At 40.7% G+C, this 13,921-nt stretch overlaps 1 protein-coding gene across 3 annotated transcripts in view; it reads right to left on the bottom strand.

Moving 5' to 3' along the window:
• Window positions 1–13,921, bottom strand: part of dab1a (DAB adaptor protein 1a) — an 81,399-nt gene that overhangs the window by 15,967 nt on the left and 51,511 nt on the right. For 2 of the 3 annotated variants that reach the window (XM_040039967.1, XM_040039969.1), the window contains exons 5-9: window positions 9,356–9,487; window positions 4,595–4,714; window positions 4,094–4,132; window positions 3,585–3,647; window positions 2,156–2,209 (exon numbers count right to left, since the gene is read on the bottom strand). In XM_040039967.1, coding sequence (XP_039895901.1) covers window positions 2,156–2,209; window positions 3,585–3,647; window positions 4,094–4,132; window positions 4,595–4,714; window positions 9,356–9,487 — 408 coding nt within the window. The remainder of the gene's footprint in view (window positions 1–2,155; window positions 2,210–3,584; window positions 3,648–4,093; window positions 4,133–4,594; window positions 4,715–9,355; window positions 9,488–13,921) is intronic. The other variant, XM_040039970.1, reaches the window with a different exon arrangement.

Raw genomic sequence — 13,921 nt, 5'->3', positions numbered from 1 at the left:
CAGGAGGTCACATTTCAGCCGATGAGATCATTTCATCTAGGTGTACTGTGTACATCGATGTCATGTTGCACTGTTGTCTACTGTCAGTCCCTCTGAGAGGACGGTGAATTTCTATTGTCAATAAAATAAATATTGAATCCACTACAAATAACAAACCTGCTGCTGTGTCTGGTCACTCAGCTACCAACATTTCTGCTATAGACAACAGAATAAGAAGATTACATCCTAATGTCTATGTTTACACATTATTTCAACTTTATTTTAGCAACACTGAAAACCAAGTTGTCACTTCATATAACCATAAAATTTCCCTTAAATTCCTTTCACCATAATAACTCCATATTTACCAAACTGGATCTTTAGATCCACAGGTAGAGCTCTTTTTGTGATTCCACGCACCCGTCTGAAAACTAATGAGAGCTGTAAACTCCAAACCTGTGGAACAGCTTACTTCTCTCAATTTGCACCCTTAACTCTGTGGTATCCTTTAAAAAAAATCATATTCAGACAGGGTCATGTTTTTGTGTGTGTTACTTGATTCAGATGTGTTCATTTTGACTGTGTTTTTAACACCTTAATGTCTTAAAAGTGCTATATAAATAAACCTTACTTGGACATCAGGAGCGTGCATATATTTACGATATGATAAGATGGCTAGAGTTTGACTTCTGGTGTCACACTACTGACTGAAGAGCAACATGCTCGAAACATTTAATCCACAGAGAGATCAGCGCAGCAGCACTTTTTAACCCTTTGATGCCCGGATTTTATTTTTAATTTAAATGAAAGTATCTGCAAATTACCCTACAAATTGTCTGCCACAAAGGAAATTAAAAAAAATTCTCTGGTCCATTTATATTTCTGTGATCTATGCTCACATTCCGACTGACTGGGAAGCAGAAAAGACTTGAATCTGCTTTATTTAAGCCACAATGGACTGACTAGCCCAATTGGTTGCACAACAAGAGAGAAATATTGGATTTGTTCACGTTCAGACACCTGCCAACACAAAGGCAATCCAAATAACAGCATGTGTTGTGGGCTGGGTGAGGAGAGAACAGAAATACTATAGTGCCTGTAAGCTTCTTACTAAATCTGGGGATAATATACAGCCAGAAAACTGCGAGACTGATTTCAAGACTACCAAAATTCATAGAGTGAGATCGTCACTGCCAGTAGTGACGTTGAGGAGTCCAGTTTAGCGATCTATTACAGCAGTGGAATACACAAAGAGATTGCAGGCACTGGTGGTGAGCTCTGCAAAATAATTAGAGCTAAATGGGAGTGTGTGTTCAAATAATATAAGCTCAAATACTCATAAACCAAAACACACACCAGCAGATCAACAGCTTGATTATTGTGAGTGTGAAGATTTTAGTAGATTAAATCAGGCCGCAATATAACTTCCATCTTTATGGGCAGATAAAGAGCAGCTGAGGTATAGCACAGCCTGACAGTGGTCAAGGTCATCTTTCATTATAACTACCGGCAGTGTGAACAGAGGCTTGCATGTACACACGCAAACAGGAATACAGATTTCCACTGCAAACATTCACTCAAAAGGCACAGACAGGGTGAAAAACTGCTCAACAAAGCTCAAGTATATTTTAAATATATGATGTCATGCACATTTACAGTCAGACGTAATAACATCATTTTTACGAAAATATAACAGTGACAAAATACGTGATCAGTGCAGTCTGGGATAACATCATGCAAGCTTCATGACTGGCCAAACCACAGCCAAGCATGCTTCACTGAGAAAGCTGACATGACACAAACATCCAAACACACACATTATCCCAGTTAACCATAAGGAGCAGGCACCACGGGGCACGAGGAGAACGGCACCAGCCACCATAACTACAGCACAAGCAGTACAATAGCACAGCACACTGCATGAGGCACTGGATCCCAGCAAACCTCTCAGGGGAAAATTAGACATACTGATCACTGTGTGGGAGATATATTTAAAAGGAAGTAGAATAAAATGCGAAATTAGAGCTTCCACATGACCGCATGATGGGGGAGCGCTGAAGCAGAAAGGCTTTCCACGTTGAGTAACACGTGGGACAGCTGAGAGGTTTGTCTGAGAGGGGGAGGCAGGCTGAGGGGGGGTGGGAGGTCGGGCACGGGCATACACACGGTCACTCACTGGGTGTCGCTTTGGGACGTCATAGACCCCTTCCTTCTGCTGACTGGTGGGAACCTATACAATCGACCAATAGATTCAGAGAACAGCCAAGAGAGCCTGTTACCTCTGGAGTAATTAAGCAATAAAACTTTACACTTCATCACTGTTCCAGCACTGCGACAAACTGGATGCCAACACAAAACCCTGTAACCTGCCTCTCCTGGAATTACATCAATCACTAGTAAAGTGTTTGTGTGTGTGCAGGGATAATCAGAATTAAAATCTTTTGAGTGAGAACTCATTTACTAGGTTAATCAGAAGACTATCAGCCTGTGGCGATGGTCTCTCTCTCTCTCTAATAAAGAATGGATAAGGCAGCTTATCACATCCACAGACATGTAATAACTCACATTGTCACACACATGGAGACATGTAATATTTCTATGTCACACAGTCAGATAGATCTGAGTCTGTGTGTAATGAGAAGAAACAATGAGCAGCGATAGCAAAATGCTGATATGTATGAATCCTGAGATTCCTACGGTTTGATTTCTCCTACAGTGGCACAAGGCTTGAAACAAAGTTTTATTCTTCCCCAGCTGGATGTGCTCTAATCAGAGTGGTAAATGAAAAACAAAAAATAGCACAGAGGAAAAATGTGGATATCTATCTAGCACAGCCTGTCCCATTCTTTCTCCTCCTTTCAATGCCTTGTTTACTTCTTTCACATGTTTATTTCCAGAAGCTGCCATCTTTATTCATACATTAGTTCCTCTGTGGCTGGAGGCTGGCTGAGCCGCACGTTTTTTACGCATGATGTGTGTGTGGGGGTTTGTTTGTACGTGTATTTGTTTGCGTACGATTGTGCACGCGCCAGCGCTCCCTCTATTTCAATCCATTTTATTTAAAGATCAAACGAGAGGCTGGTGATTAATCTTTCTTTCCCCCGCTTTCTTTCATCTTCTTGGGAAAAGAGGGAGGGGAGGCGAGAAAAAGAGGAGGGGTCTTCCTTCCACACACACAACAGGAATAACCTCCACATCCCCTCCACGCGCACCCAACCCTCCCCCTCTTTATCCCTCGGAGGTCTACCCACATCTCTGAGGAGTGCACCCAGAGAAAGCCTCATCTCCCAGGAGTAGCTAGCTTTAGCTATCAGGGCCCTCTGGAGAGTGTTGGCTGGTTGTTTGCCTCAGATTCTTAAAGTCTTTATTTCCTGTATCTACAATTGCTGTTTTCATGTGTAAAAACGGCAATTAATTCTATGAGCAGGCCACAGTATATTTATCCCATTAAAGAGTAATGCACCTTGTACCGATTGGACAGTAAATAGGTGATTAAATCTCTGTAGCTTAAACGCTTTTAGGAACTCCCTGTCAGCAGATTAACCACAGTAACTGTAGTTTAAAGCTACATAAGACACAAGCAAACAAGATGAGCTTGTGAGTACCTGATAAATGCTCTCTTCTGATTGGTCACGGATGGGCTCGTGTCCCGCCTCAAACACAATGTACTACAACGTCAGCAGCACGGGAAAGAGAGGGGGAAAAAAGAAGCAGGAGGGAAATTGGAAGATAAAGAAACTGAGAGAAAACTGCAGAGGTGATTAGTCAAACAGCATTGTCAATAGGTTCTCATTAAAAAGCAGTTGAAGAAGAGATCCCAGTGACACACGGAGGAGGCTTTAAGCAGTAATAAATACCCAGAGCAACTGAGAAAACAAACACATCTCTCAGCTAATCATGCACCCACAGCTACAGACTCACGAACACACAGATATGAGTGTTTCCTACTGGCTCTTTGTATACATCGGCAAACCCCTAAACAGCGTGTGTTGTGCTTATTACGAAGATCTACCCAAACAGGAGCTGTCTCCCCACAGTGCACACACAGAGGAGCAAGCTGACTGGCTAGAAATGCAGCAGGTGACAGCAGCAATGGGATTGGTCAAGAAGTTACCTGGTAGACAGGGTCCTCCAGATCCTCCTCCAGTATTGTCTGCGGATGAGCGGCGGCAGCAGGAAAGAGAGGGAGAGATCAAACGGGGAGGAGAGAGAGGAGCAGGGGTGAGAAGAAAGAAGAGAGGGAAGAGGCGGAGAGTTAAGCCGGTGAAGTAGAGAGAGTAGGCGGAAAGCACAGCGAGACATAGCGGCTTCCCAGCATTCAGATAATCATTTGGCAATCATCAGAGAGAGAGCGAGTCAGAGAGATAAAGAGAAAATTAAACAGGAGACGTACAGAAGACAGAACAGAGGAAGGTGAATAAGCACAATGGGCAGATGGTACCACTGATGAAACCTGAAAGTGGGTGCTCCGTATGTTACTCTTTGATGTTTTTTTAAGTCTTACCTGACTCATCTGTCAAGAGTCTCTCACATGAACCTCATCATACTTATGGCAGATGATTAAGGAAATTGTTTAAAAGAAAAAAAAAAAATACCAGAGAGTTGAGAAGAGTACCTGGTACACCGCCTGCTCACACTGCTTGTCTTTTTGGGCCTTCTTCTCCTTCTCCTCTCTCTGCTTTATGTCATAGATAAGCTGGAACAAGTCCCGCAGGTCCAGAATCACAGGTTCAGCCTAGGACGAGGACACATTATCCAACCATTAACACAGGCACACACATTAACAGGAGCACAACACCGATCAGAACTCAAGAACTGCATGTTCATTCTGGTTATGTGGTGATTAATTTCCCTGCCCAACTTCACGACAGGAGTTTAAGGCCATGATCAGACTGACATGAACAGTGCGGAAAAAGATACCACCTCATTCACTTTAATGATGCAGAGGCCTCAGGCCAAAACATTTAATCTGTCCCATCTCACTGTCACTTTATCACACACCCTGCTTTAAATTCTAACAAGTGCACATTTCTCTTCAACTTTTTTAGTAAATTCTGACTTTTAAGACAAGTAAAGGTGATTCTGATCATTACCCTTGCAAGTTTTTCAGATTTGCATTTGCAATTTGACAAACATGCACAGAGAAGAGGCCTCTTCTGTGTCTCTACTGAGCTTTCTTTTTGAGTTATGAAGCTTTCCGTGAAGATGTGAGTGAGTTTGACATGACCCATTAAGAGACCCTGATCGCTGACTGTGACCCAAATACAGAACAGCTGTTTCTGGAGTAAAAGGTGGAAGAAAGCACATCAGTCAGGAGTGTGACCAAGAGCAGGTTCTGCTTTTTACCTTCACAGGGTTGTGCACTCTGAGGTAATCCTCCAGACTGAGGCTCTACTGTAATGTCTTGAACCATGTGAGGGACAACACTCACCGGAAACACCCTGAATTGTGGTGCCAACTAATTAGATGTGGTTCCCCAAGACTTATCAAAGGGCCACCACTTCTAGACACTAGAGGACATCCAGTATGCATTGCAGGAAAACAAGCACAACTGGTTAGAACAGGACCATAGAGTGATTTAACTTAAAAGGAGAAGTCATCTAGGATAAAAATCAGGTTTCTTTGCATTTTACAGACAGAGTCGTGCAACTTTTTAAATGCTCCTTGTAGATTTAACTTGTAATTCTGTACATACATAGTAGAGATAAAAAAAAGAAAAGAACAGGCATTAGAAACTGCTGTACGGGATCTGACAAGTTTTCATTCTCAAAGATGTATTACACAAAGTGCTCTTCTTTGATTATACTTCAACTTCTGCCTACAGAAAGCTGATCCAGCAGAATACACCCTCATAATTTAAATTGCCCAAATAAAACTGTAACAGAAGAAAGACTAATTGCCTAGCTTTTCAGGAATCTTTTCCCAGTATAAAAATAAGAAAAAATGTAATTCAATTTTGTTCATCACAACATCAGTCACTAGTGCTGTGGGATACTGCAGATTTTAGTATCGATCCGATACCAAGTAAACCAAGTGCTGATACCAGTACCGATACTTTTAACCTGTAAAGGCAGCTTATGTTCGGGAGACAGTGTGTGATGACTTAAGAGACGGCTCATCACCACTAACTCACTCTGATTTTTACGTTCTATAATACTTAGTTATCACAACAAAACACATCTTCCAACTTCTCTAAAGCGTTTTGGGTCAAATTCTGTTGTTTGACATGTTTCATAGTGCGTGTTTGAGGTGTATTGTTTAATTCCCCCAAAATCTATAATTTAACACAATTCAGTGGGCTACTTACTGAAACAAAGTATCGATCCTATTTGGTTAGTATCGATCCGATACCAATACCAGAGTTGGTATCGACACTATCGATATTTGGATTGTTCCACCCACCTCTAACAGTCGCCTCAAGGCGCTTTATATTGTAAGGTGGACCCTACAATAATACAACAGAGGAAACCTCAACAATCATATGAACCGCTATGAGCAAGTGCTTTGGCGACAGTGGGAAGGATGCCAAAAATTCTGTGCCACTTTTTTTTCTGTGCCACTTCAAGTAATTAAACACTGCCCTTGAGGCGTAGGGGACGTAACTCAGAACACGTAAATATGTTTAAGACATTGCTGTCTGCACACTTTCATGGAAACGGGCAGGGGGTGAACACAGTCACTGCATGATCTATTGCTTCACGCAGCAAAAATTGTAGCCTTGTGTTACCTTTGTACCTCTTTCCTCGAATGAACAAAAGTGGTGACAACAAACCAGCGAGATGACTCACAACCTATAACTACTGTCACAGCGCAATAACAAAGAGTCTTATAGTACAACGGTCTTTCAAACCCAATCAATTATTGACTGGAGCTATGCGGAGTGCAGCCAGAGTTCATAGACTGAATGTTGTGCAAAATGTAGTTCTATTTTAGTGTTGGCTTTCTGCAAGATATTCTGAGCCGAATAAGGCACATGACATACACGCTGGGGTAAACTTCTCTCCCGCTGAGCCAACACTGAAACATACTGTCACTCTTTTAAATTCAGATCCGTTTTACATTTGACAATACGTGCTCTAATCCTCACTTCCTCTTGTGATTTCTCTCCCATTCTTTTTTGCTTTTCCTCGATCAAAACCTCAAGGCATGAAAAGAGAGTGAGCAGAGAAAATCACTGAATTCTAAAAGTGCTAATGCAGAAAACTTTGAGGAGGAGTGGCCTGCTCATAGGACCAGAGAGATGAGATAACCTCAGTTCAGCACAGATGACTAATTCATAGCCTACGGCAAACCTGATAAATGATTCCAACAAAAAGTAACGATAAAGACTTTTACTGCAGACACAGTTCTAATAAAATCTGCCCGGATCAGGATTTTAGAGCAGAAGATGAGTCTCCAATTCTACTAAATATTAATGCAAGAGATTCACTCTCATTGCCCAAATTAAATTCTGCTGTTGGTTGTTAGCGGAATATCTTGAGGATATTCCTGAACGTATTTCTTGGTGAACTGATTTTTGTTAAACCTGTCTTGTCTAAATTCAATTCAATTATTTCGGTTTTATGAAATTCAGAAAATCGTTAAATCTGGAAGTCATGTTGAAAACCTTTAGGAGAATTTACACGAGGAAGCATGTGCATTAGAAAAATGATCAGAAAAATAAAAACGAGGATGTGCAAAAGTGGACTACTTAGAGAAAAAGACTCATGTTGTTAACTTTGTTTAAATAATTTCTATGGGCTCAAAATAAAGGATTTACTGGCTAAATCTGTTACTGTGTCATAAATTATGTAATACATTAAACTACATTTGAACTCTCTGTAGCCTCTCTACAAATTGAAACCTAGGTTTTGAAACAACAAAAGCGAGTCATGCTAATTACAGCTGCAACTTTTTTAGAAAAGTTATAACAATGACTGACAATCCTCTATTCACAATTAGAGTCTTGCTATCTTCACTAAAACTGGCTAAATAAAAACTGGTCTTTCTTGTCCTGAGACTTTGATTTGAGTGGTAAGCCAATTACTTTTGAACGCGACCTTAAATTGGCCTGTTCGGAACATCTTTAAGTCTTAGTCTTCATGACAACAGAGACACTTTGTTAATTCACATCAAAGCAGTTACTTTCCAATTACAGCCTCGGCCATGAGCTCTGTGCCTCCATCCCTCTTATTGTCTGCTCCACAACTAATAGTCTGAGTGTTAGTGATGGCTGGTTCAAATCCTGAAAATGGAAGTAAAACATAATTATGACCTTTCCTCAGGCACACATCAGGCAAAAGGCAGCATAGCTGACGGATGAGAACTTACCGTTGTGCTTCACTGTTACGCAGGGTAACATTTTCTGAACAACTGTTTTTTAATGGAAATGCGGCTGCTGTATTTGTGAGTGCAGACTGGCGCATATCTGTCTCAGTCAAAGAGCCACGGTTCATGGCCCTAGGAGGATGGATATGCCATTAGGGCTGGTGACACACACTCAAACCCTCATCGACTCACTATGGGAAATCAATATGGCTACAGAGAGAGCCAGCTGAATCCAGACGAAACAAGCCAGGCGCATACAACAACAGCAGCAACAATCATAAAAGGTCTGAAAGAAGTACTCAATATTATATAGAGTATGCCGACGCAGAACCGAAGCTGCGCTGTTCTGAACACACAAAACCTAAAGCTGCAGATCTACTCGGTAAACAGTTTGTTTGATGAACAGCACAAAGCGACACGAGCTGGTATTCAAGGGTCCTTATCTAAATGTCAAGAGGTTCATGTTACTGAGCAAAGAGCCTGATGAATCATAAATTAACCTAAACACAAAGAGAGCTGGGCTACACAACGTCTTTTTGTGTCGTTGGATGAAAAATCCATAAAATACCATATTGTTATTCATGCGGGGTGAGAGGAAACAATACTGAACATCCTCTGGGCTCTGTTTTCAGTTTTAGAAAATCTAAATCATGACCAACAGTTCAGAAGCGCCAAAGACTTCAAGCTATAACAGTGGAGTAGGACTGTAACATCAGCACTGGCCAGCATCACTTATTTTCTATGTTTAGATTAGTGCCGTCAGCGTTAATCTCATTAAAATGACATTAACGCCATAACTGCATTAACGCGGCAAATCTCTATTAGCGAGTTAGTGCTGATCGCCCCGTGCGTGGGGCTGCAAGGCATCAATGCATTAGCGCGGTTAGCTCGTTAACGCATTAGCGCTGTCCAGCCCCATTCACGTCATTTTAACGAGAGTAACGCTGACAGCACTAGTTTAGATATTTCCAAATGTAAATGTCGGAAGAGCTCAGAAAATGGTGAAGGTGAAAGGTGGGGGTTTGGGTTCATTTTCCGCTTATTGGACTGAATGTACATAAATACTAACCGACTGCGCGGTTTTGATAGCCACAAAGCGGTGGTTCCCTTCTTTTCCGCAGACATAGCCAAAGGCTCGGTGGTCCGTGATGTCCTTGGCAATGTAAGAGATCTCATGGACAGCATGGTGGTGTTGGAGGACCTGTAGCAGGGAATGACATAATGATACAGATGAGCTTTAAACTGTAAAGATGCAAACAAAAAGCCCTGTATTTACATATATATATGTTTTAAAAACACATACGAAGCAAACTGACTCTACATCTTTATAAAAAGCAAGTTTATTTATTCTTTCTTAATAATTAAACTGTCTGCTGCAAACCGGTAACTTGAAAAAACTTATACCAGAAAGTTAGGATGCACTCATCTATACTTCCAAACCATGTGGGAAGCATAATCATCTCATGTAAACCCCCTTAAGTATATACTCACAAAAACACACAGTCACACAGAGACCTTGTATCCTACATTAAATTGTTTCTAGCTCCCCTGCCCTCTCTAGTTTAGTCTGGGTGGGGAGTGCCAAGCTGGCATTGCCTGTGCCCCGTGGCAGATGGCACTGTTTTTCCCGAGGACAGAGGGGGGGATCAGTGACAATCACAGCTCGGCAAGCTGTCGACTTGATCACTTCATCTGTGCCCTCACTCACAACACGCACAAACACAAACACACGCTCACAATTCACAGCATAATATGCAATAGCCCCTCTGTTAGTCACACTAAATGTCTGCTTTGTTGTTATTGTCTATGCCAGATGCATGCTGGGAGCAGAGACACAGAGTCAACATAATAACCCAGTAGCCCTTGAGTGCATGCTAGGGGTTGGAGCCTTATACATCAGAGGCTAAACACACACATCTGCTCTCTCTGAAGCTACTCCAGAAGTGCGACATGGCAGAGTAGAGTGACACTATTATAACATGGGACCTATGACACACAAACACACACAGAGAGACACCAACCACCTCAGCAGAAACAGATAATCATTCTGTGAGTCATGTCTTCTAAATTTAATAATTGGAGTAATGATTATTATTATCACCTCTGATTGACCTGAAATTGGCAGCTAAGGATGTACATGTGCACACACACACACACGCACACACACACACGCACACAAACGTACACACACACACACACACACACACACACACACACACACACACACACACACACACACAGAGCTCATTTGCAGAGGTTATTGAATTATCTCTGGGTGGGTGGTGAGGTGACAAAGAGGGACTCTGATTCAAAGAGAGCAGAGAATTAAATGACTGCATAAATTCAATTGCTTCACTTTGTCTTGGTAGCAAGTAGAGCTTAGACAGTAGAAAAATACATATAATCAATACCAGCTTTTTTAATAAAAAGCTGAAAACGTTCACAGAAGCTTTGGTCTAATTAACGTCACTTTTTTAGCATTAAAAACACATTACTGACCTCCCTTTCTGGTTTTAGGTTCTCTGTGTGCTTGACATCTAAGACAAGTACAAAGGTGAAAGTGCCACCTTTCAGAAGAAAATTTAGTGCAATGGGAAGACGGCTTCCTCCCACCGTCCAAATGGACGGATGGATGGATGGGAAGATTCAATAAGTTATGATAAAGTAGCGGACCTCGGTTCTATCTGACATATCTGCCAAACTCTAATTAGAGTAGAAAAATAAAATCAAAAGTCTACTCACAAAGGTAAAACAAGTTAAGATGCTGGTCGTGGAAGGAAATGAGAAATTGAACTTTACACATATAATTTCAAATTTTGTCAAAACACCACTGAAGCTCCAAAACTAGTGATGGAAATATTCAACACTTGACTTCACTTCATGAGACATTTATGCCAACAAGACTGTTACTAGCATTTTTATGGTGGTTTGAATGTTTTTGTAGTGTCATGCTAGAGAAAAGGGTAGAAAAAACAATGTGACAATGCTGCTTAAAAGCATTGTTTTCTTATCACAGGTAGTCGTGGATTACTTTGTCCAATCTGCCTGACTCTGCATGGATAAGCTGGATGTGTGTTGCCATAACTGTCCTCTGGTGGATAAATTACATAACGTGTGTTTCTCCCATTTCTTTAATTTTTCATTTTCATTTATCAGATTATATACTGGCTGATGTCATCTGATGTTTTGAACACGGCCTGCTTTAGTTGGATATAGATGCTCAAACACTGCGTAAAAGCAGGGGTCTGAGGTCTGCTTTTCTCGCTGTTGATGTGCTGTACCAGTCTCACAATCTTTCACACACAGCGTCGGTGTCTCTGAGGGACTGTGGACAGCATGCCCTTCAGCAGTTGCTGGCCACTGAACCAAGATATTCCTTGTTATTCTGGGAGTGAAGAGGGGAAACAGCAGGATACTGTCTCTCTAATATCTCCGATCGTCACATCTCTCTCTCCTGGAGGGGAGACATCATCAAAGGGCCTGTGGAGGCCATCCAGCCTTAAGCCAGTAGGAACAACATGATGGGAGATTAGCAGTTAAACTTAAAGATTTAATTAGCTTTTTTTTTTTATCAGATTCAAATCAGGTCTGGTTATTTAACCCAGGTTTCTTTATTTCTTGCTTTTATTCTGTAATATACGTGTGTGAAACAATATTTGAACTGAATTAAACATGGAAATAACTCCATTAGCTTGTCTATATAGAATAAAGTAGCACACTTTTTACTTTTTGAGCGTATTTTTTGAGAAAGGCCATTATTTTTCCTTTGTTAGACATTAATCACGGTGAGCTGACTTAGGTTAGCATGGTCTGAGAAGCATGCATGCTGGGTTAACTGGTTAGTCTTGTGTGTGGATCTTTGCGTGTGAGTGATTGTCTGTCTCTCTATGCTAGCCCTGTGATGGACAGGAGTTCTACATCTCACCCTGTAACAGCTTGGGATAGACTTCAGCTATTCCACAACCACCAAGTTGGACAAGTAAATAAATTGGATGCATATAAATCGTGTAACTTTTATTTATGTATTATTTTTTAAATTCAAGTACATTCTGAAGATCTGGCGCCATGTTATCTGGCCGTAGCCATGCACCTGCACTACTCTGTTCATAATAGAATAAAGGCTGAAGCTACAGCAGGAGATTGAAATGATCAGAGCACTTGTGGCCTCTCTGTAGGTGTGTTTAAAAAGTGCTGGCGGCTAATATTAATAAACCAGAGCACAGAGTGTAGCAAACTTTCATTCGCAATCACTGGTTTAAGGTCACTACATCAGAAAACTGTATGAATATAGAATCAAAGAAAGAAGCATGATACTAATTTTAATACTATATACGCACAGTTCATCATGCATTGGCTGAAAATAATGGATCATGTAAGTGAAATTAAAAGGACACAATACTGAGGTGTTTTTTTCCTCAACTAAAGGCACTAAAGATGTGACTATAACCATATTTTATGAAACAGATTTTGAACTACTGTGGCCAAGCTGGGCATAAAAGTAAAACTAATTTGGTTAAGATATGCTCTGACAGACATAACCCCTCTAATATGCTAAAATCAGGCAAGCTATGAATTAACACTGGTGTGTGATTTGTGATGTGTACCCACGCCTGGCCAGTGTCAATCAGATCACATATAATCGTTAATGTGTGTAAGGATTTCCTTTTTTTCCCTAACCTTTTCCTAAAGTACTTTTTAAGATTAAAGCATAAACCTACATGTCTTTTTCTATTTTTTGCATTTGATTAAAAAATAAAAAGCAGCGTCCTGTGCCCACCTCTACACTGTAGATCAAGAGAGTCCACTGCTTTAAATAAAAAGAGTTTCTGTTAGATGAAAAATAATTGCATACTTGGAATTTCAGAAATTTTGATTATTACTGGTGGTTTATATTTCTTTTAAATATTTGTTTTTAATCAGCTACATTTATTATGGGAACTTCATATTAAACATTAAATTGATTTAAAAAGCACATCTGCAGCGATTCTTTAAAGTTTTGGAAAAGCATCTGAACATCAAACATAAAATAAATGTATTTAAATTTTAATTGTAGAAGGAAAAGAGGGATGATGATGATATAACAAATGTGATTTTCTGTCTGAATGCTTGTTTTGAATAGATTCATTGTGACATTTATAAATAGGAGCCCACTCGTAGAATATATTATTATGTAAATGTAGTATATGTTTAGCACAAATGTAGGGTATTTGTGCCAAACACAAAGACAAATCAGTACAGAAGGATGGTGGATGCGTGATATAGCTGGTGGCATATCAATGACAGCTTAGAGCACGAGTCCAGTTTATTTTCAACCCGGCTTATTTTCCATTGTGGCTCCTGCTGAGTCTCCTGCTAACTTTGCATTTGTGTACAACGAATGCATGAGTGAGGATAACATGCACTCTTGTTTGGCCTCATTCTTAATGGTGAATTAGTTTGTAGTTACGTTGTGACCACCTGGCTTCTCTCCAACAAGAAGTCAAGGACCATTTACGCAGACAATGTTCAACTTCCACGTGAAAGAGTCTGGATGTGAAAAGGCTGAGTTGTGTTTGACAAACAGATGCCAGAGCTGTTGGAAAATAGAGTTCAGGGACACAGAAATTGCTTTATCAGACCTGTTCGCTCTTTAACC

Source organism: Simochromis diagramma, unplaced genomic scaffold, assembly GCF_900408965.1.
Source record: "Simochromis diagramma unplaced genomic scaffold, fSimDia1.1 OVJJ01000026.1, whole genome shotgun sequence".
NCBI classification, from domain to species: domain Eukaryota; kingdom Metazoa; phylum Chordata; class Actinopteri; order Cichliformes; family Cichlidae; genus Simochromis; species Simochromis diagramma.
This window is presented reverse-complemented; position numbering and strand designations above follow the sequence as displayed.